The sequence below is a fragment of the Mustela nigripes genome, chromosome 15, assembly GCF_022355385.1.
Source record: "Mustela nigripes isolate SB6536 chromosome 15, MUSNIG.SB6536, whole genome shotgun sequence".
NCBI lineage: Eukaryota > Metazoa > Chordata > Mammalia > Carnivora > Mustelidae > Mustela > Mustela nigripes.
The window spans coordinates 1988425-2012482 of NC_081571.1; the positions used below are offsets into that span (position 1 = coordinate 1988425).

The window sequence follows — 24058 nt, forward strand, 5'->3', positions numbered from 1 at the left end:
AAAAAAAAAAAAAAAAAAAAAGACGAAACTCCTAAACTGGGGGAAAATAGGTGAAAAGGACAGAATGTGGTACATTAAAAACATGCTTGCTCTGTGGGGCCTGGGGGCAGAGGCTGAGCCAGCAGTGGGGAGGCCCCTGGAGGCTGACACTGTTGTGTCCTTATGTGTTATGTGTCCAGCAGGACACGGTGTCCTGGGAGTAGGAGAAGAAGAGGAGAAGTCATTGAATCAAGCCAGGTTTTAGGTTTCTTGGTGAGTGGAGCAGAAAGACAAGTGGGTGAACAAGGAGCCTGGAGGTCCTGATGGAGATCTACTTAAAGTGGTGGGGTGATAGCAGGCTGCAAATAAAGGGAGGTTTTAAGGGACTTAATTTAGGAAAAGATGGCTGAAAGCCAAAGGATTGGGAAATTCTAGATGAGAGCAAAGAATAGATGGAATGGGGTGAAGAATGTAGTGATGGTGGAAAGTGCTCACTTTTCTAAATTGTCCTATTATAAACATACGGTTACTAAAGCAGGACGCAAGATCTCGTCTCACATTTGATTTGAAAAAATTTCAAGTTACATGGGCATTTGTCTTTTTAAGTTTATTTTATAGTATTGTGTTGTAGGTGTTTTAGATAAGCTAGAAATAATCTGTGGAGAGATTAAAACAAGTTTTAAAATAAAATCTGATCATAGACATTAAAATTTTTATTTTGTTACATCATCATTTCTAGATTTTCAAAAGAGAAGGGGCAAAGGGGAGAGATGGGATTTCAAGGGAGGTTTCTTTTTTAACAGAAATAATGTGAGCATGTTTACATGTATTTAGAAGTCCTGAGTTTTAGGAGGGTATTCCATTTTACAGAAATGAGTCTTGAATTATTGAAAGGAAATTTTTTTCTTCCTAGCAGACCACTATGTCAATAACGCCCATCCATGATCTGATGATTTACAAGCATCTGGGGAGTTGTCAGGGTCAGGGTTTGTCCTTTAAATTAAATATGAAATTGAGTTTATGTTATTGAAAATCTAAATAAGATACCAACCTGTGTTTATAACTTTTAAGTCAGTTGCATAGTAAATATTTATTAAAACTGTCTGATTCTGGTCACTGACTGCCCTGTCTGTCTAAACACAGCATTAGGCGTACGAGAAGCTGGCAGTATGACTTGAGGCCGATTTGGTGTCAATACAAAAAGTCTAACACATAAGCAGAACACAAAATAACTGTAAATTGCTTCAAGAAACCCAAGAATGTCACAGCTTGGAGATAGTTCTTATGTTTTAAGGGTGAGCTTGTACCTACGAAAATGGACTACTGAACAGATCTTAGGTGTTTTGTGAGATATTAGTTGCACTTTTATTGTAGAAGTTGAATTTCAAAAGTCAGTTTATCTTTCCCTTCCCCAAAATAGTTCAAGTCCAGCCATTATAGAGTAGGACTAGCTCAAGAAATAGCCCTTCTGTGGATTCCCTTGTCTCCTGCTAGCCCCCTGGTTTAAGACCTGAACTTTCATATCGGGAGAATATTGGGTTTGTAAGCCACGTCACACTGCGCGTGTAAGTGAAAGTGCTCCCTGAGTATTTCATAAGGACTGAGGACCTGGTAGCAGGCAGGCTATGAGCACTTTATTCACACAACAGCCTCATCTTTTCTCCCATTAAGTCCACTCTTGGGTAAGGAGCAATTCGAACCCAGCTTTAAGGGGAGAAGGAGCAGTGAATCTTAAGGGCAACAGAGCAACGTTAATTTAAAATCAACATTTAATTATATTCAACTTTGAGGGTCTATCATTTATTGTTTGAAACTTGTCTTCTTGTTCTAGCGCATAAAGTCTGGCAGAGACAGCAGTGGGGGCTCCCGCAGCAGAAGAGAGGGGAGTGCCGGCAGTGGTAAGTATTTCCCATTTCCTTGAAATACTGGTTTTGACAAGTGGGTAGTACATGGGCTACTAGAAACACCTTGAATTTAAAAAAAAAAAAAAAAAGTCCTTTGTTTGCTTGTTCTATACACAATAAAAGTCACTTAGTGTAATTAATTTTGTAAGCAGTCTGCTATGTAAATGACTGTAAATGTTAGTGGATATTACTTCTTAACTAACCATACCTGTTTCTACTAAGTGATAATTAAATAGGTTCATGCTGCATATATGAACATGGATGTCCATACTAATGAGGTTTTACTGTATTATATTTTTTAAATTTACATTTTAAGGTAGTACCATGAGTAGTAAGATAATCTTAAAGAACACTGGCAGTCCTGAGTCTTTACACTTTTCTTGTAGAAATAGTGTGAGTCTTGGAATTAGGAGACATGGTTCATTACAGCCTTTTATCTTTGGACCAACCATGTAAATGCTGGAGGCTTTAAGTGATTTCTAAATTTGTTTGCATCTCTCAGCTCCTTGAATTTGATTGCTTGTCACACCATTATTTAATAAGAAGATTGTTAAGTTTTCCTTTTCTCTTTCTTCCTCAATAAAATCTACCTCCTCTGTCTACATCAGTGGGTAGTAAAAGTTAAACTTCATAGAAATTTGGTGGTTTGAAAGAAGCTAATTGGAAAAATAAATGTGAAATTGGGACCTAGAGATACACATATATTCTCTTATATCCATACTCAGCACTCTCATGCATAAGTGACCCAAGTCCATGCTACTGCTCAACTTCATTCTTCCATCTCTTGATCTAGAAGTCAGGACAAAGACAAATGGGGACCCTTAGTTCAGGTGGGTCTTTCATTCATTCACAAACATTTATTGGGTGCATACCAGGTGCCAGATAGATACTGTGCTAAGTGCTGAGGACATGTGGATGAGTAAGACATGGTCCCTGGGTCCAGGGAAATTAACATCTAGTTGGAAAGACACAAGTTTCAGGTGCTGCTAAGACTGCTGCTGTGCTGGAAGAAATGCATGTGTGTATTCTAAATTTCCTGAGGATAGAAGCTGCAGCAGGGATAAAGATTCTTTCCTGAGTTCTAAGCTCTGCTTTGCCAGATAGGTTTAAGCAGTTACAGTCACCAGTAGCATCTAGTTCTAGCAAGACAATTTGATTCTCTAAGGAGCAGTCCAGCTTCTCCAGCTGAACCTCACAGTCCTTGCCTTTTTACCCGTGAGTCACAGGAGTCTTTACTCAGAGTTTCAGAAATTGGTAGAAGTAGCTTTCAGCTTGAGTCCCAGGAATGCCAAGAGCAGTCTGCCACAGCAGGGAGTAACCATTTACAATCTGGTCAGCCCTCCATGGTCATACTGGGTGTTGACATCTCCATAGTGTCCCCTGACCCTCAGATGTCACCTCAGTTCTGTTAACCTGGCCCCATTCCTGCTTTCATGTGTTCACATAACCCTCCGGGCTTGAACTTAACTGAGTCTTGGGTCTGAGAGATCTGTCCCAACAGTTCTGGTAAGCTGGAGAGCTACAGGCCTACAACTTGTTATCCAAAGCCTGTTGTGTCAAGTGCGTTGTGGAATTCAGCATTTTTTGAAGTTTAGAGAAGTATTATCATGCATTAGCCATATATAATACCCATGGAGATCATCTCAGTCAAATATAACTATTACTAATTTGGCAAAATATGTTAATAATAACACATAAATGTTAACAACATTTATGATATATGATGGTTAAAATATTTATGATATATGATGGTTAACATTTAAGATAAACGATGGTTAAAATGGTGGTTAAAAATAACTTCAGGTCGGGCGCCTGGTTGGCTCAGTGGGTTGGGCCGCTGCCTTCGGCTCAGGTCATGATCTCAGGGTCCTGGGATCGAGTCCTGCATCGGGCTCTCTGCTCAGCAGGGAGCCTGCTTCCCTCTCTCTCTCTCTGCCTGCCTCTCCATCTACTTGTGATATCTCTCTGTCAAATAAATACATTAAAAAAAAAAAAATCTTAAAAAAAAAAAACAGGTCAAGTCAGGCTTTATGCCCATGAAGTTTACCTATTGCTACCTAAAAACTTGGCTTTCATAAGCTTTTGAATTTGAAATTGTAGATGAGGGATCAGGGACCTGTATGTACCAAAAATGTCCCTAATGGGCAAGGAGTCAGCACACAAGGCTTTGTGCCTTAGTTAAAAGGAGCTTAGGTTCAACAGACCAACTTGCTGCTCCCTGTTCATCGTTGCTCTTAGGAGGCAAGCAGTTTGTGATACAAGCTTTTTGAAATTGAATGTCCTTCAAGAAATAATTATCTTGAGTCACCCCTAGGGAAATATTACGTATTTATCAGAATTCTAGGACCAGGTCACCATCTTCTAAGTTTTCTATACTTCCTCTAAAAATCTTAAGTTCAGGGTAACCAACCAGTTCCTTCTAGAACAGCCCCCAATAGCCTATGTTAAGTTCTCAGAGCCTTCTCTGGTAATTCATAAGCTTGCAAAATGTAACCAGTGTTAAAGCCTAAACCTGAGCCTGAGTTACCCAGATGTCTGGAATGTTTGAAAACCTGCTTTAGAAACATCGGGGCCAGGGCATGCTCTAAGAACCTTGAATCCGTTGGTGCTGAGCCAGATCCCAGACGACACTGGTCCAGAGACTAATGTCTGCCTCTTTAGAAACATCAGAAAGATCAAAGTGTGCTTCAGAGGCCACTGAGGTGCCAGATCCTTCAACATGAAGAGTGGTTCAGCTCCCGCTCCCTGCAAGATGACCTCTCTGTAATACTCCTTAAATCATGCTATGTCTCAGAACAAAATGAAATACCTCACCTGGGCCTGGGACCTCCACCTTGGTCAGGGTTAGTTCAGTGAAGAAAGGTGTGGCTGCTCCAGATCTGATACCTGAGGGCAGGGAAGGAGAGGCCTTTCTATTACAAATACACCTCCTGCTCCTGGTTTCTCTTTTTAATACATTTTCTTTTCTCTCATCCAGTCCATTTCAGCCCAACACACTCAGTTCTAGTGTACAAATAAGCTTTATTCTCACAGGAAGAAATTTTGGAGTGGAAATTCTGTGTTATTAGGGCATTTTTACAAGCTGGGCTTCATGTTGCTTGGTTCTTTTGGCACAAGTTTAAAGCATTAGCTACTTCCTTTTCAGGGTTCTTATTTGCTTTTTTTCTCCTGCCATTTGCCTTTTTGTTCCTTATTTCCTTATCCCTTCAGTTACAGGGAGTCCCAGACTTCATTTCCTCCTGCAACCCAAGCTGGAATGCTTCTTTCAGTGACCTTACTGGTTCCACCCTGACACTTTTTCAAGAATCATATTTTTTGCCTTTTTTTTCTTTAGCTCTTTGCACAGGCCACAGGATAGGCTGAATAAACCATGCTGTGGATGCCTCTCTCGCTTTCTCTTCCCTTTCACCTCATAGGGCCCTCCCAAAGCACCCTGCAGCACACTGTGGGTGTGCCTTCCTCACCAGCAGTCTTGCTGCCACTCCACCAGTCCCAGTCACTGTCTGCAGAGTGGCCACTGGCCCCCTTATTATGCCTCAGCTAGGACTTCCCAGTACAAACCCACATGCGACAGGCCCCAATCTTACCCATCATCCACTTCTACCTGTGAAACCTAGAGATGCACATTTACATCTTTATGTGGAAATACTTGACACTTCTGTCTGGATTAGATCCACAGGTCAGATAGTGGAAAGGGTTGATTTTCCAAATGCATCCAAAAGAGGCCAGCCTTAAGCTGTTAAAATAAATGCAATGCCTACAACTAGATTTTTAGAGTATTAGAGTATTGCCCAGGAGCGAGGATCATAGGGAACTTAAATATCAGAATTACTAGTTCATATAAAATGAAATCTTGAGGGCCCTTGAAAATCGTCCACTTTTTTTTTTGTGGATCAGTCTAGTCCTACTACAGCCTTATTTTTGCTTAGTTTATTTAATAAGCCTCAGCTTCTGTCCTCTTCAGTGGGTCTCCCCAATTTTAGCCTGTGGCAAAATCACCTGGAAGTCTTGTGACAACAGCCTGCTGAGCTGCTAGTCCAGCATTTTTTTAAAATTTTATTCATTTATTTGACACAGAGAGAGAAAGTGAGGTCTAGCACAAGCAGGGGGAGTGGGAAAGAGAGAAGCAGTCTTCCTGCTGAGCAGGGAGCCTGATGTGGGGCTTGATCCCAGGACCCAGGATGATGACCTGAGCCCAAGGCAGATGTTTAACTGACTGAGCCACCCAGGCACCCCTAGTCCAGCATTTATGAGCCAGTCTGGGCCACGCCCAGGAATTTGCATTTCTGACGAGGTCCCAGCTGATGCTGATGGATCTTAAATGACATATTACAAGAGTAAATGTGATATAGTGTGTATAGAAAGGTTGCTGCTACTATTACCACCAAATATAAATTCACAGTAGCAGCAGTCATCCAGCCTCTGGCCTCATGCCCTAGCTCTCTCACTCCTGAGTATATTACCCTGGGAGGTGGTGTGAGCTTGAAACTAACTTAAAATTACATGCTTGATTCATGGAAGGGGGCTCAGTGCAATGCCTGACACACACTCCAATGCTGAGTAGCTATTACTATTATTAACTTGATACAAACTGTTAAAAAGCCATAATGTTAGGTTAAGAATATTGACTATCCATTCCAGGATTTTCAGTACTTTAGTTTGTTTTTGTAGAGTTAACTTAAAATGAAATGAACATGTTTTAACTCCTTGAAGTAGAAACACATAACTCTTTTAAGACCCACATTTGGGGTTAAGATTTCAGCTGCTCAGTACAAAAACATCAAACAATTCAGAAAAAAGTTAAGTCACACTGAAAGTCAGCTTCCACAAGGAGAGCTATATTCTGCAAGTTCCAAGTCTCCATAGTCAGCCTATGTATGGTCTACATGGATAAGCCAGGTGAGAGGAGCAATCATATTCCTGCCTAATGTGTTGCCTTGAGTTAAAAGACCAAGAAATCTGCAGAACACATCTGCTTCTCATGGGTATCTGTCCTCAAGAAACAAGAGTGCCTTCTTGTAAAGCACTTTACATCTTACATTTTATGTTTTAGCATGATGGTTGCATTTTGTGACTTGAGTGCTATGTTATGAATGTTTCATTTTAAAATTGTTTTTATTTACTCTGTGTGCTACTTAGTAGTTTGCTGCATTTTTTAGTTTGTATTATGTCTTGGTTGCGAACTTTTCCGTGACAGTGTATCTCTTAGTTTTACACTAAAATGATTTTATAATGAAAGTAAAGAGGGTAATATGATTCAGTGAGCAGAAATTAACTTTTATAAACAATGTTTTGACGAACATGTCTTTTATAAAATACATTGTAACCATGTTTTGTTTTTTAAATTTGGAATTTTGTTGTAAGACTATAGTCCAAGGGTAAGTTTTTTGGGTTTTGTTTTTGTTTTTTTTTTAACTAGAATACCTTCTCACAGTTTTGGGGACCTCAGTGATGTCCCAGGCAGAGTGAACAACTCATGCTTAGTGACCACCACCTATGGACGGACAAAAGATTACAGCCTAAGGAGGTAGGATAGGAAAAGCACATGTAAATATATCTAAATTCAAAGAATCACATCAATTAAATGTAGCTGACCTCTAAGAAGAAAGGGAGTGAGTATGAATGGGGCAAAAAAAGCCTGGAGAAGGCCAGAGGGACTGAGGACTCATTTCACCAGTGTGTCACTCCTTTCTGCTTAAGTTCCAGGGTAAGTGCCCTCTTCACCTCAGAAAGCCAAAGAGGAAATGTGCTGAATGCCCTTAGTATCTAAGCATTTGGAAGCTAGTATATACAAGGGAACTTTATTAGTAATAAGTATTAGAAGAGAACTGATAGTACTCACTGTGGCACCAAAGTATGCTCTGTGCCACAGATTCTGAAGAAGTTTCTCTTGTGTTTTGCTGGTCTCATCTCCTAACATGTCACCTGTTTTTCTGGTATAGTTTTCTCTGAGCCAGGGGGTCAGCACACTTATGTAAAGAACAAGGTAGTAGACAGTTGAGGCTCCAGGGCCATACACATACTTGTGGTGTCACAAAGGCAGGCACTGACAGCATGTAAGCAAGTGGCTATAGCTGGGCTTTCTAAAACATCATGTTTGACACTGAAATTTGAATGGCGTATAAATTTCATGTGTCACAAATATTGTTATCCTTTTGCTTTTTTCCCCAAGCTTTAAAAATGTCTGAACCATGCTTAGCTCACTAGATGTTTAAAAAGGGGGTAGGCCAGGTTTGGCTCCCAGATTATAATTTGCTAATTCCTGCTCTAGGCCAAGTTCTCCATAAATAATTCCTGGGTGTGAAAGGTGGGGGGCCTTCAGGTTATCCTCTTTTAAAGCACTGATTTCAGCTGTCTAATCCATGCACATAGCTTGTGCAATAAGATTCTTTATCACTGACCTTTTCCTCTTAAAACTGTCTTAGCTGTTTACATCCCAGCCACCTCCAAATACGTCATACACATAATAACAGAGTGTGTGAGGTTTTGTGTCTTCAACAGAACATGCTCCTTCCCTTTGGCCCTTGGCTTATTGCCCTGCATTTGAGGTCATTGTAATTAATTTCTCAATCCAGGTATTCATTCAACATCTGTGGACCTCTTTTTCTAAGTCACCATATTGTACATGACCTTGGGCAAGTCACTTTATCTCTTTTTTTTTTTTTTTTAAGAATTTTTTTTAAAGATTTTATTTATTTATTTGACAGATAGAGATCACAAGTAGGCAGAGAGGCAGGTAGAGAGAGAGGAAGGGGGGGAAGCAGGCTCCCTGCTGAGCAGAGAGCCCAATGAGGGGCTCGATCCCAGGACCCTGAGCCGAAGGCAGAGGCTTTAACCCACTGAGCCACCCAGGCACCCCCACTTTATCTCTTTGTCACAGATTCCTTGTCAGTCAAATGGAAGTGAAAATAGGATCTACCTAATAGGGTTGTTGAGAGGAGGAGATAGGTTAATACATAGAAAACACTTAAGAGAGTGTCTGACACAGGCAAGCACCTGATAAGGGTGATTCCTATTTGACCCAGGAGAACGGGGGCAGTACCTGAAATTCTGGTATCCACATGTGGGTATAGTGAGGATCCATGTTCTTTGCTCTCCTGGATGTATGACCTTGGAGTTTGTTACTCTCAGAGTTTTTCCTACCACAGGGTTACATTTATCAATGCATAAAGGTAAATGTCAAGCGTACCTCTCTCTTACTACAGACTTTACTTACAAAGTTTGTAAAAGGGTTTTTTTTAAAACAAAATTCTAGAAATTGTATATGCAAATGAGTATTGTATTTTGAAGTTAACACTTTGGAAAGCTGGATATTTATTCCAATAATGCTGTTAGTCAAAACATTTGTGAAACTCCTCTTTTGGTATTTCCATCAGAAGCAAATTACAAAAAGCCCAGGAAATCCTCTCTAGACATTTTACTGATATATGTAATATATGTATTTAAATCTGATGAAATATGTAAAACACACGTATATTACATATATCTGTAAAATATATGTACACATTTTATATATACATGAGCACACACACATACATATACACATACACACATATTCTATCAGTTCTTTTTTCCTTTTATGTCTTTTTGTTTATCAATAAATAAGCATTTGTCAAGTTCCCGACCATAGCGGATATTTAATAAGTGCCAATTCCCTTTCAACTTCTCCCTCTCCCATACATTTATATACCAGGTACTGAGTTAAGCATTTAAGATATACAAAATATAACTCAAAAATCAATAATTTGGGGTGCTTGGGTGGCTCATTTGGTTAAGTGTCCAACTCTTGATCTCAGCTCAGGTCTCAATCTCACAGTCATGAGAGTTCAAGCCCTGCATTAGGCTCCATGCTCAGCCCAAATGAGCTTTTAAAAAGTGTGATAAATCAGTTATCTACTTTGCATACATCTTTACTGATTCCCTCCACAGCTTCTTCACCTGAGTACTGCCTATTATAGTAGCTATCACAGTCAACTTTTCCAATTTTGATATGCCCCTGTTAGCTGTTTTATTGGGTAATAATACAATTAGGTCAATAGGAGTAAGGAGTAAGGGGTGAAGTTAAACTGAGAATTGCAACTTTAACAATGTAAAAAGGATCTGAAGTTTTTACAGTAAAACTAGGTTCAAGCAATGGGCCTCCTAAAATTATGAGGATTATATCATCTGAGCTGACAATGCCATTACTTTCTAGACAGTAGGGGTTGGAAGGGTACTTTGGATCCATAGCTATGGTACACTGCCCCTTAACTTTCAAAAGTGGCAGAGGCAAAGGAAGATCAGCTTTGTCATAACAAGAGAATAGATCATTTGCAAGTCGTGCTGCAAAGTACATAGATGTAAACCAGATAGTAGATTCATGCTGAAGGTCTCAAAAGTGCTGTGTGATATTCTTCAGTATTTCTAGATACAAACAAAAATTTATTTATACTTAATGAGAGAAGATCTTCCATAGTGATTGCATCTTTGTAGGTGCCATCTTAGAGATGGGAGGAGAGAGATCAAAGGTATTTTTTAATGTCTAATGGATAGTGAAATTAGAGTTAACAGCTCACCAAGAGCATCATTTAAAAAGAGATTGAAAAGAGTAAGGGGCACTGTGTTTGTAACATATTCAGAGGAATAGGAAGAATCTTTTAGAAGGTTTCATTTTAGATAGCACTTTCAAAAAATAAGAAATCAGGGATGGTTGATAGGAGTCCTAGCTTAAGGGAAGGGGGTTAGATATTGGAGAATTATCAGATATTGGTTAATTGGACCTTGAAAACTAAAGAAGGCTATTAGATTTTTCAGTTAAGATAATGATGGTAAACCTAAAGAGAGAGGTCTCAGTACACTGTTGGGCAAAAACCAGATTCATTTAAGGAGTATATGGGATGCAGGAAGGTGGAGAAGAGGAAACAAACTGTTCTCTTTCTAAATAAGTAAAGACTGTCTTCCCTTGGAAAGTGTGTTCATTTTTATTTGAAGAGAATGGTAAAAATTTATGTAGTCAGCCTCTTAACTTTACTTAATTTGTTCCATGAATAGTGCCTATGTTATAAAACTCACTTTCTCACCAAAAAAAGAACTCATATTTTAAAACCTTAACTTTCTAAAATGTTGCAAATAGTTTGCCTTCTTGGTATGAGTTGCCTTTTAAAAACATTGGTCAAGGCAGGATATAGTTTCTCCTCTAGCGGAAATATCATGAGATTTTCCCCCAAATCTCAAGATTGCAAGGGGCTTTAAAGACAGGAAGGTGTAGGCTATTCTGGGGATAGGAAAAGTGTCTAAAACATAAGGCTATGAAAAGAGATTGTGAGTTTACTTTGGGTATTTATCATTATTAAGACAGCCATATTTTGGAATACCATATAGTAGGAATGTATATACGAATAAGGCCATACTTACTCATATAAACTTTTCACAACTGTATGGAAGGTGCCACACTTTACACTTTGCACACTTTGCCAAAAAGCCATAATTGTAGAATGGGCAAGGTATAGATTGGCAATCAGGAAACCTTGGTTTTGCTGATGGCCTTACCACTAACTGTGAACTCTTGAACAAGTGACTTTACCTCCTTAGGCCTATTTTCTCACCTGAAAAATAAAGATATTAGACTTAACCTTTTTAGTAACATTTATGTATGTTCCTGCTGACTCCGAAATTATTACTTCTATTTCTGACAGTAAGATGGACAGAATGTTCAGGGAAATGCCTCCAGGAATAGCATTCCCTAAAAATGGTGAATACTTGGTGAAAGAGGAAGGAAAAAAGAAAATAAGAAAATAATTTTTTTTTTAAATGCATGGCTGAGTTGGCAAGAAAAAGGGAGATTCTTTGGAGGTTAAAAATGAGTAGAGGGGCACTTGGGTGGCCCAGTCGATTAAGCATATGACCTCTTGATCTCCGCTCAGGTCTTGATCTCAGGGTTGTGAGTTTAAGCCCTGATTTAGAATCCATGCTGGGTGTGGAGCCTACTTCAAAAAAAAAAATAAAGTCCAAAGGAATAAGTGCAGAAGCTGGCATTTGTCCTAGCTAATACCTGGTGACCTAGAGCCTAGGTTTATAGACCATTCATGGGGAACAAGAAATACAGTGGGGGCCACCAAAAAGAGGTCAGTTCAAAGAATCCCTTTATAAAGACAGGATCCTTAACAGGAAATACTGGTAGTGGGTAAACTAGAAAAGGATCTCCCCCACAAAGGATGGATTTCCACCTTGGTACTACTGGAATATTTAAAAAAAAAAAAAAAAGGGAAAAGCTCCCTGGAAATTTCCTAACCATAAACCATCAATCACAGAGTTTTGTAGCTAGAATATATATTACCTGTGTAATATGGATCCTAAAGGAACCCCACACTGAAAATTTGGCATAAAGTAGAGGTGAGTTGGTGCTGCTCCCAAGTACCTAGGAGAAACAAGTTTAAATCTATCCTGAAGGAACATACTATAAATAAGACTCAAATACTTCAAGTAAAGTTACAAAGAATAGGAATGTACAATTTTTAAAAGTCTGAACACATGAGGAAAAGGCACAATGAATGAACAACAGAAACTGTAGAATCCATTTTAAAAGACTACAGATGTTTTAATTAGGTAAAAATATTTTTTGAAAGTGAGAGTACAGAGGGATGCCTGGGTGGCTCCATTGGTTAAGTGCCTGCCTTTGGCTCAGGTCATGATCCCAGAGTCCTGGGATGAGCCCACATTGGGCTCCCTACTCAGCAGGGAGCTTGCTTCTCCCTCTGCTTGCTGTTCCCCCTCCTTGTACTCTCTCTCTCTCTCTCTCTGACAAATTTTAAAAGTATCTTTTTTAAAAAGTGAGAATATAGATTATCCCTTGATATATGAATTCAAGAACTGAATAATTCAGATAAATTTTTTTGACAATGTGGTGGTTATCCTTTGGTACCTGAGCTCTTAAACACTTGCTATCTAAAATTTAAGAATTAGCACAGAATCCCTCACTGTCCAAACTCTCACTATAGACACATAGGAATCAGATCAAGATAGTGGGCAATACTTGTGTATTTTAAGTATGACAAAGGGGTAAGAGAATATAAAAGTTACTAAGCAGATTGAAAAGAACAAAAATACAACTTTCAGAAATGAAAAATAGAATTGAAATTAGAAACTCACCTATTAGAAAATTTATGGTTAAATAAAGGGTTGGAAAACTACAGTTTACAGATCAGATCTGGCTTGAGCTACCATCTGTTTTTTTCAGTGAAGTTTTCCTGGAGCACAGCCATGCTCAGTCTGCCTTCATGCTGCAACAGAAACCATATGGCACACAAAGCCTAAGATACTTATCTGGCCCTCTACAGAAAAGATTTGCTGGTCCCGAATAGATTAGATTAGATTAGAGAGAATCATACATTCTGAATGTATCCCAGATTAGATCAGATGAAGAGAGAATGTATGACCTGGAAGATAGAGCTGAAGGAATTACCCAAAATGAAGGAGAGAGGGTCATGGTTATGGAAAATAGAAATTGAGGGACATGAAGGATGTAGTGAAAAAAGGTCTAGCCTACGTATAATTGGGTTAGAAAGACAGAATGAGGAAAAGGAAATAATGGCAGAGAATTTCCTAGTATTAATGAGTTCCTCAAATTATCAAAGTGAAATAATGCTCAAATAGGATAAATAATACGTATATCATGGCCAAGTTACGGTATATGAAAGGCAGGAAAACTGTTTCAGTTTTCTCAGTCTAAAAAGAAAACCAGAAATATTGGAACATCATCAGTGTGTGAAGACAGAATAACTATCAACTTGAAATTGTATGCCATTGAGTGTATAGTTCAAGAATGAACACAATATAAAGTCATTTTAGAGCATTTTTAACCAATAGGTTTTTATTAAAAAGAAATTGCAAAGAGGGTACTTCAGGCTGAGGAGGGAAAAGCCAGAAGTACAAAAAAGAAAAAAAAAAAGCAAATATGATGGTAAATAGGCTATTAAATCTAATTACATTTTGAATACTTAAAAAAATGGAAATACTCTATGTTGTCAAATTTTTTAAAATTAAGGTAAAACTAAATTCCTAGACTGAAGTAACATTTAAGGCAGGGATGTAAGTTGTAATAGAATAAAGTATTCAAAGATCTCCACTTGTTTGGGAAGAAGGTGAAGATACTGATTAATTTTAGACTCTGTTAAATGTACATATTAAAATACACCTAAATATATCTAGTAAATATAAAAATAATTGAAATGTGATGTATAACTTCCAAACTCTAGTAGAGGATGAACAGGTAAAACAGATGTTATTTGTGACTCCAGAAAGGTGGACATCAAAAGTTTTTCTTTTGATACATATGTAGCAATGGAATAAAATATAGTGTCTGCAAAAAGACCCAAACATACATAGTCAATTAACCTTTAACAAAAGTGCAAAAAGCAGTTGTGTAGAAAGAGGATAGTCCTTTCAACAAGCTGTGCTGGAATAATTGGAAATCCACATGCAAAAAAATTAGCATTGATCTACACCATGCACCATATTAAAAATTAACTCAAAATGGATCATTAAGGGGGCGCCTGGGTGGCTCAGTGGGTTAAGCCGCTGCCTTCGGCTCAGGTCATGATCTCAGGGTCCTGGGGTCAAGTCCCGCATTGGGTTCTCTGCTCAGCAGGAAGCCTGCTTCCCTCTCTCTCTCTCTGCCTGCCTCTCTGCCTACTTGTGATCTCTGTCTGTCAAATAAACAAAAATTTTTTAAAAAAATGGATCATTAAGGAAGGTGTGTGTTGTAATGAGTACTGGGTATTATATAAGACTGTTGAATCACTGAACTCTACTTCTGAAACTAATACACTACATGTTAATTAATTGGGGGGAAAATACCCAAATGGATCATATTACTAACTATAAAACTGCAAAGTATAAACTTGCAGGAGAAAATCTTTGTGACTTTTGGTTAGCCAGAGATTTCTTAGCTGTGACATTAAAAGCATATGATCCGTAAAATTTTTAAATATGGATAAATTGAACTTCATTAAAATTAACTTCTACTTCTCAAAAGATAATCCTATCAAAGGGAAAAGGGAAGCCAAAATAGGAGAATATACTTGCAAAACACATATCTGACTAAGGACTTGTATCTAAAATACAAAAAGAACTCTACAATTCAATACTAAGTAGGAAAACAGCCCAATTATTTGTTGTCTCTTTTTAATCAGGAAAATATTTGAACAAGCACTTCATGAGGAAAAATATATGAATGAGCACATACCTGATAAGGATTAATCTCCAAAATATATAAGAATGCCTACAACTCAATGACAAAAAAATATTTTCAAATAGGCAGAGGCACAACTAAATAGACATTTTTCCACAGGATGCATGTAGGTGGTTAACAGACACATGAAAATTTGTTCAACATCACTAATCAGGGAAACGCAATCAAAATCATGATGACATTATCACCTCTCACCTGTTAGAATGTCATCTAAATGGTAAGAGATAATAAGTATTGACATGGATGTGGAAAAAAGGAAATCCTTGTGCACTATTGATGGGAATATAAATTGGTGCAACCACCATGGAAAACAGTATGGAGACACTTTAAAATATTAAAAACAGAGCTATCATATGGTCCAACAATCCCACTTCTGGGTTTGTATACAGAGGAAATGAAAACAGGATATTAAAGAGATATCTGCACTCCCATGTTCATTGCAGTATTATTCACAATAGCCAAGACACCTAAGTATCTGTCCACAGATGAAAAGATAAAGAAGATGTGATGTATATATATGCAATAGAATATTAATCAGCCATGAGAAATAAAGAAATCCTGCCATTTGCAACAACGTGAATGAATCTTGAGGGCAATGTGCTAAATGAGATAAGTCCAACAGAAAAAGGCAAATACTGTTTGATACCACTTACATATGGAAATAAAAAAAAAACAAACTTGTAGGAACAGAGTAGAATCATGGTTACCGTGGTTCCCAGGGGTGAAGTTAAGAAGGTAAACAAGTTCTGGAGATCCAATGTACAGCATTGTGATTATAGTTAAAAATACTGTCTTATATACTTGAAAGTTACTAAGAACTTAAATGTTCTCATCGCAAAAAAAAAAAAAAGTAACTGTGATATGCTAGAAGTGTTAACTAGTGCTATGGTAGTAATCATATTGTAATGTATATGTGCATCAGATCATCACATTGTACACCATAAACTTACACAATGCTATATGTCAGTTAACACTTCAATAAAGCTGTGGTGGGGAGTGATTCTCCCAAATCTATTATGTTGGTATCTCCCCTGCCATTACTGCCACAGCACACATACACTCCTTCTCTGCTTTGCTATAGATTTAATAAAGATTTACTGTTATTCACAGGGATTTAGGAAAGGTAAACATGTGTCCTCAACATTCTTGGAGCTATACACCATATTTGTTACTTAAACTAAGTCATCAAAAAATTTTAATGAAGAAGGTATACAAATGAAAAGCACATGAAAATATGGTCACTCATTAGTCATTGGGGAAATGTAAATTAAAACCACAATTAGATACCCAGTAGAATGACTAAAAAAGACTGAGGATACCAAGTAATGGAGAGGATGTGGAGCAATGGTTAATCTCATTCAGTGTTGATAGGAATATAAAATGGTACAGGAATAGATTTGATTCATGTTTCTCACACAGAAACCTCTTCCTTATACTATGAAGCAGAAGGGAGAGGATCATCCTTGTGATCCTCTAACTCCCAGTTACCTGGAGTTCGAATTGACATTCAAAAAATAGCACGTACTTAATGTGTAGATTGAGGAGTCTCATAAAACAGTCACTATAATCAGGATTAGGATCAAATCTATCACCCTCCAAAGTTTCTTCTTTTCCCTTTGAAACTCCTCATTCCCACCCTCTGCCCCATTCATCCACCCCAATCTTCAGTTAACTACTGATGTTTTCCATAACTGTATTTTAGTACGTGCTTTTTTTTTTTTTAAACTGGCTTCTTTCACTGTTTTGGTGAAAAACAGTGTCCTTCCATTTAATTGCAGAGTCATTGCATAGACATGCCACAATTTATTCCCTTGTTGTTGACCTTTTTTGTTGTTTCCAGTTTCGGGGCATTTGAAATAAAGCAGCTATGAATATTTTTGTACAAGTCTTTACATGGACACATACTTTCATTTCTTTTGAATAAATTCCTAGGAGTAGAATAGCTAGGTTGTATGGTAAGTATATGTCTAACCTTAAAAGAAACTGTCAAACTACTTTTTAAAAGAGTTTGCTAGGACCGTAAAGCATCACATTGCTCTCTCCAATGAACTCTCTTAACTTCAAAAATTCATAATGGATCTTGTAAGCAGCCTCAGCAGAACCTACAAGGAGTCCAGAAATTGTTTCAACAAGGCCCTTTATGGCACAACGTCAGAAATAGCAATGTCATGAGAATGTCATTGTCATAAGCAATGTCAATGAGAATATGGAGAATGCTGTGGGAAGGCTGTACGTGGAAGCAGCACTTGATGGAGAAAGTAAACATAGGGTTGAGGATTTGATTACACAGACCCATGAGGTTTTTTATGCAGACTTCAGATGACCTCACTAGGATGGATACCGAAATGAAAAAGTAAGCTGAGGAAAAGGCCTTAGCCATTAAAGGAAGAATTAGCTATCCTGATGACATTATTTCAAACGATAATAACTGAATAATGAATACTTCAAGTTGGAATACAGGAAAGATGAATACTTTGAAAACATAATTCAAAATTTGAAGTTCAGCCAAAACAAACAACTAAAGAAGCTCTGAGAAAAAGTGGACAAGGATGAGTGGATAAGCACAGCAGCTGTAATCAATGCATTTTATTCTTTAGGCAGAGATCAGATAGTCTTCCCAGCAGGCATTCTGCAGCTCCCCTCCTTCAGTGCCCAGCAGTCTAACTCATTGAACTACCGGGGTATTGGCACAGTCATAGGACACAAAATCACCCATGGCTTCGATGACAATGGCAGAAATTTTAACAAGGATGGAGACCTTGTTGACTGGTGGACTCAACAGTCAGCAAATAATTTTAAAGACCAATCCCAGTGCATGGTGTACCAGTATGGAAACTCTGGGACCTAGCGGGTGGACAGTATCTCAATGGAATTAATACATGGGAGAAAATATTGCTGATGATGGAGGTATTGGCCAAGTATACAGAGCCTATCAAAATTATGTTAAAAAGAATGTTGAAGAAAAATTACTTCCTGGACTTGAACTAAATCACAAACAACTATTCTTGAACTTTACCCAGGTGTGGTGTGGTACCTATGTGCCAGAATATGCTGTCAATGCTGTTAAAACAGATGTTCACAGTCCAGGGAATTTCAGGATTATTGGAACTTTGCAGAACTCCCCCTGAGTTTTCAGAGGCCTCTCACAAGAATTCATACATGAATCCAGAAAAGAAATGTCTAGTTTAGTGATCTTCAGAAAAAGAGGTGTGGCCTTGGCTAGACTTGCCAACACCACAGAAATGGGGAATTTTGTCCATAGAGGTCACTGTAATTACGAGGGGGTAGTTCAGAGATGACAGAGCATCTTATTAGAAATGAAGTTAGGGGGCGCCTGGGTGGCTCAGTGGGTTAAGCCACTGCCTTTGGCTCAGGTCATGATCTCAGGGTCCTGGGATCGAGTCCCGCATCGGGCGCTCTACTCAACAGGGGGCCTGCTTCCCTGCCCCTCTCTTTGCCTGCCTCTCTGCCTACTTGTGAAGTCTGTCAAATAAATAAATAAAATCTTTAAAAAAAAAAAAGAAATGAAGTTAGGTTATTCTGAAAACGGTGTGGAGAGAGGAGGGGGGTCTGGTGTTTATCAAATCAATCACTTCTCGTTGTATAATGCTTGACCTCTGAAGATACTACCATTCATTTCTGTTTTTCATATGATCTGCCAGTTTGAAAACAGTGTTAACCAGTTGATGTAGACTGGAATTTCTAATCAATAGGAGTTTAAAAAGATTGAAGCATACGGTTGGCTCAAACAGCACAGCTGCAGCATGAGGGTTAAAAACACATTGACTAATTACTTACTTTTACTTTTTTTCTTTGCAACGTTTTCCCTCTTACGGAACTCTTCCAAGGAATTCTTATGTATACTGGGGCCTTAGGACTTAATGTAATTTTAAACTAACTTTACCAATTATCAGTTATTCATTCTGAGATCATTTTAAGCTACTTTTAGGGCTAAAATGAAAGTCTGAAACTGGTTTTATTGTACCTGCTTTCACCAATACTGAAATTCTTGGGGCTTCCTGCAATTTTCTAAGCAATTTCTTTTTCCTCTGTGTGTGTGTGTGTGTCAAAACTTGATCTTTTTAAGAGATTTATAGTAATGTATAAATAATTTTTATATCTAATTATTAACTACATTTATGACTAAGTAATTATTGAATATTGACGTTTCAGACAGATAAATACTTACAGACCAGTATCTGTAAAGTGATGCACAAATGAAGACTTGAGACATTTTAAACTTGTCAGTCATATTGATAAAAAGCTTTAAGCACAAGCTCAGGGTTAAAAATTGCCATTCGACAGTTGTCTGAAGCAGGATTTTCCTTGTTGTTGGATAATGTGTTCTGTGAATATCTATTCAGTCTAATTGATCTATAGTGTTGTTCAAGTCCTCTGTTTCCTTTTGATCTTCTGGCTGGTTGAGCCATATGGAAAGTAAGATACTGAAATCTCTTACTATTACTGTGTTACTATCTTTTCTTCTTTTAGTTCTGTCAATATTTGCTTCATATATTGAGTGCTCTGCTGTTTAGTTGCATATATAGTTGTTATGTCTTCCTGGTGAATTGGTCCTTTGATCATTATATAATGTCCTTCTTTGTCTCTGTGACAGTTTTTGACTTAAAATCTATTTTGCTTGAAGTAAGTATGGGCATTCCTGCTCTCTTTCGGTTACCATTTACATGGAATATCTTTTTTCACCATTTCACTTTTCAGCCTGTGTATGTCATTATATCTAAAGTTAGTCTCTCCTAGGTAGCATATAGCTGGATTTTTTTTTAACCCATCAGCTGCTCTAGGTCTTTTTATTGGGGATTTTAATCCATTCATATTTAAAATAATTACAGATAGGGAAGTATTTACTGTTGCCATTTTGTTAATTATTTTGTATGCCTTTAGTTATTTTGTCCTCTTCCTATCTTGCTGCCTTTTGTGTGTCATTTTTTTTCATTTCTTTTGTTTTTTTTCTAACAACATACTTTGAACCCTTCCTCATTTTCTGTGCATCTTCTGTAGGTATTTTCTTTGTGGTTACTGAGAGAATTATATAAAAGATCCCATAGGTAAAACAATCTATTTTAAACTAATGATAATTTAAATCACATACAAAAACTTCGCTCCTTTACATTGCCCCAACACTATGTTATCAATGTTACAAATTGTATCTTTTTATAATTTATATTCATTAAAATAATTTAATGGTTATATTTTATGCTTTTATCATTTATATTCTATACCTGAATTAAAAGTGATTTATGTACTACCATGACAATATTACTAGATTCTGTATTTATCTCTACATTTACCTTTACAGAGAGCTTTATATTTTCTCTTTTTTTAAAGAATTTTATTTATTTATTAGAGAGAGACACAGCAAGAGAGGGAACACAAGAGGGGGAGTGGGAGAGGGAGAAGCAGGCTTCCCGCAGAGCAGGGAGCCCAATGTAGGGCTCGATCCCAGGACCCTGGGATCATAACCTGAGCTGAAGGCAGACGCTTAATGCCTGGGCCACCCAGGCACCCCACTTAATATTTTCATATGATATTCTCTTACAGTATAGTATCCTTTTGTATCAACAAAAGGATAGCAGTTCTTTCAGGGTAGCTCTAGTGGTGATAAACTCCCCCAGCTTTTGTTTATCCAGGAAAGTCTACTTCTCAATCCTTTTTGAAGGACAGTTTTGCCAAATATAATATTCTTGGTTGCCAGTTTTCTTCTAGCACTTTGAAGATACTATCCTGCTCTCTTATAGCCTGTAATGTTTCTGTTGTGAAATTTCATCATTGTGTGCTAGCTCCTTTTATGAATTAGCTTTTCTCTTGCTTAAGATTCTTTGTCTGAATTTTCAGTTTGATTATAATGTGTCTCAATGTGCATCTTTTTAGGTCCATCCTATTTGGAGTTCCTTGAGTTGTTAAATTTGGATATTCATTTCCTTTCTCATATATGGGAAGTTTTCATCCATTATTTCTCTCTTTCTGAGATTCCTATAATATGTATATTGATATGTTTAGTCCCAAAATCAGAATTAAGTCTCATAATTCTTTTAGGCTTTCTTTACTTTTCTTCATTCTGTTTTCTTTTTGTTCTTCTGATACAGTAATTTCAAATTACCTATATCTGAGTTCACAGATCCTTTATTCTGCCTAATCACATCTGTCTGGTTTTGAGTACTTGTAGTGAATTCTTCAATCCAGTTATTGTTACTGTATTCTTTAGCCTCAGAATTTCTCTTTAGTCCTTTTTTAGTTTCTATCTCTGTTGATAGTTTACTTTTATTCATGCTTCATTTTACTGATTTTATTGTCTGTGTTCTCTTGTAGCACATTGAACTTATTTAAGAAAATTATTTTGAATTTTTTGTCAGGTAATCAATAGGCCTCCGTTTCCTCAGGATCAGTTTCTGAAGATTTGTTTTGTTTCTGTCATTGGGCTGTGTTTTCATGTTTCTTGTGATTTCTTCATTTGAAAAAACAGCCGCTTTTCTCTGGTTTTAGGGGGCTGGATTTGTACAAGAGAAGCTGTCATAAATCAGCCCCAATAGAGACTATGGGAATTTCTCAAGAGTTTTTATTGGTATGAATCTTCTCTCAGCTTCTACATGTAATTTCCTAAATAGACATCCTCTGACGTCTGTGGTGCTGCAGGATCTCTAGCACTGCAAAGGCTACTGAGCCCTCTTTTGTTCTCGGTGACCCCATGCATCCAAGATGTGCCAGTTCCCCATTAGTGCTGTGAGTCAGGTGAGACCAGGCCCTTGGAAATCCCCACCACCACCACCACCAAAAGCTGGACTATTGGATGTACATTCCACTCTAATCATCACCCTTGCTCAAGAAGAAGCCATGAGCTAGATACTTTCCCCTGATCACATAGAAGCTACTATGTGCAATGAGGGAAGGTACTCTGGCAGTGCAACAAACCACCAGCCAGGTATTTTGCTTCCTCATCACTCCAGGTCAGGCAGGACAAACCAGTCTTTCACGCAGTTCCCTGAAAAACCAAAATGTTGGATGTATATTCCACTCTTCTTTTTCATTCCAAAGGGAGAATCTGCATGGGCTTTATTTTTCCCAATCATGAGTTCTTCTGGCTTGTAATAGGGGCTGACACAGTTGAAATCAAAAGGCTTTTCTTACCTGTTTCAGTGCAATTGTTCTTCGATTTGAGTTTATCTGGGGTACTGCAACTTCCAACTGGTTTCTGGAGTTCTCATGAAGGTTTTTTGGACTGTATATTGTCAAGTTGGTGTCTTTGTGAGGAAAAAAGATCTGGGGTTTCCTATTCTGCTATCTTGGTGACCATAAAATTAAGTGTTGATATATACTACCATATTAATCTCAGAAATTTTGTTCATTTCACTTACTAACCTGATATTTTTAAAATCTTAGCCATTTTAATAGTGTTGAATTATGTGAAGGTTTAAATTATATAATACTTGATACCTACAAAAGAATCAATGTAGCACTCCTAAGTTACAAAGCATATAAAGTTCATATTAATGAAGCTATCATAAAACATAAACAAACATCATAAGACATTGGAACCAGAACATTACTGTTATGCCTACCTATGTGCTTTTTCCCACCCCATCTCCTCCCTTCTTCACAGGTAACCACTGTGAGATTTCTTTTTTATGTTTTATATATATTTCAGTTTATATTTTTTTAGTTTCTCGCCTTTTCACATACAATGCATGCAAACACTGTTTTTAATTTTGCTTGTTTTTAAGCTTTCTAAATGGTATCACTTAGTATGTAGTGTTTTGACTTTTTTTCACTTACTGTAAGGCTAAGTAAGTTTAAATACTTCTATGTTTAATTGACCAATTGTATTGTTTACTTTGGGAATTATCTATATACATTGTCCATTTCATAGGGATATTCTGTTTTTTCTGGTATAGGTAAGTTTCAAGAATCCTTATTACTCTATAAATTCTATGATTCTAAGACTTTTCTCTTATAAAAGTATCATTTATAAGTTTTAGTGTTCATTGATTGATAATTCAGATAATAAATTGATCTCCAGATTCTTGGTTTTAGAAGTTACTTGATATTTTAACTTTTCTCTAGGATATAGTAATTGTTGTTTGTTGTTACAATGAAATGAATATAATGACTTGTTTCATTATTTAGGGATAAAACCCACCCAGACTTACAAATGCTTATTGATCCATTTACACCTGCCCATGTATGGCAGTGTTACTCCATGAAAGTTGATTGAAAATGATGAAATGAGGATATTCACAATATACCTTCACTGGTGTTTATAATAGAAAAATGTTCAAAAACTATATTCATGGCTTTTCAGTTGGACATTTGAAGTTTTTCTAGGAAGGTCAGTTTTTATTTTTTGAAGTTTGCTTGTTCTACAAGAGTGGAATCCTTTGCTATGTTAGAATTTCAGAAGGGCAATGGTTGCCTGAGGGAGATGTCAGAGTTTTCTTTTATTCACATAGGTAACCCATATCTATATGAAAAGTGAAAAAAGAAATACTGCCTAGAGCAATGGTTTTCAAACTTTTTGACCTGAGCTCACTTAAGCCCCTTGAAAAATATGCATTTACACTTACAGATGGAAAAGATGGGCCTAAATGTAACAAAAAATTAGACAGGAGCAAAAAAATAAAAAATACACCAAAATATGTGGACCCATTCAGAGCCTAAATCTAAGGATATTATTGGGGGGAAATGGTCATTTTTTATAAGAACTTAGAGAAGACTTATAATTTTTACACAGTTGGCCACCATTGAAACGTGGGGATTTTATTTGGTTTATTCCTAGAGACATTATCAATAAACTGAAATATAAAGTATACTCAGAAAAAAAAATGATCAGTAAATGTTGATAGACAATTCTTGTTAAAAGTGAAGCTCCCATAATAGGAAAAAATGACATTGTGGGAATTTTATTTTTTTTTTTTAATTTTTTATTTTTTATAAA

The 24058-nt window shown here is 37.2% G+C and overlaps 1 protein-coding gene and 1 pseudogene across 3 annotated transcripts in view; both read left to right on the forward strand.

The window, feature by feature from the left end:
• Nucleotides 1–24058, forward strand: part of IFT88 (intraflagellar transport 88) — a 158030-nt gene that overhangs the window by 132500 nt on the left and 1472 nt on the right. For all 3 annotated transcript variants that reach the window (XM_059377501.1, XM_059377503.1, XM_059377504.1), the window contains one exon: nucleotides 1811–1877. In XM_059377501.1, the coding sequence (XP_059233484.1) occupies nucleotides 1811–1877 (67 nt within the window). The remainder of the gene's footprint in view (nucleotides 1–1810; nucleotides 1878–24058) is intronic.
• LOC132002775 (neprilysin-like) lies at nucleotides 17182–18400 on the forward strand (annotated as a pseudogene).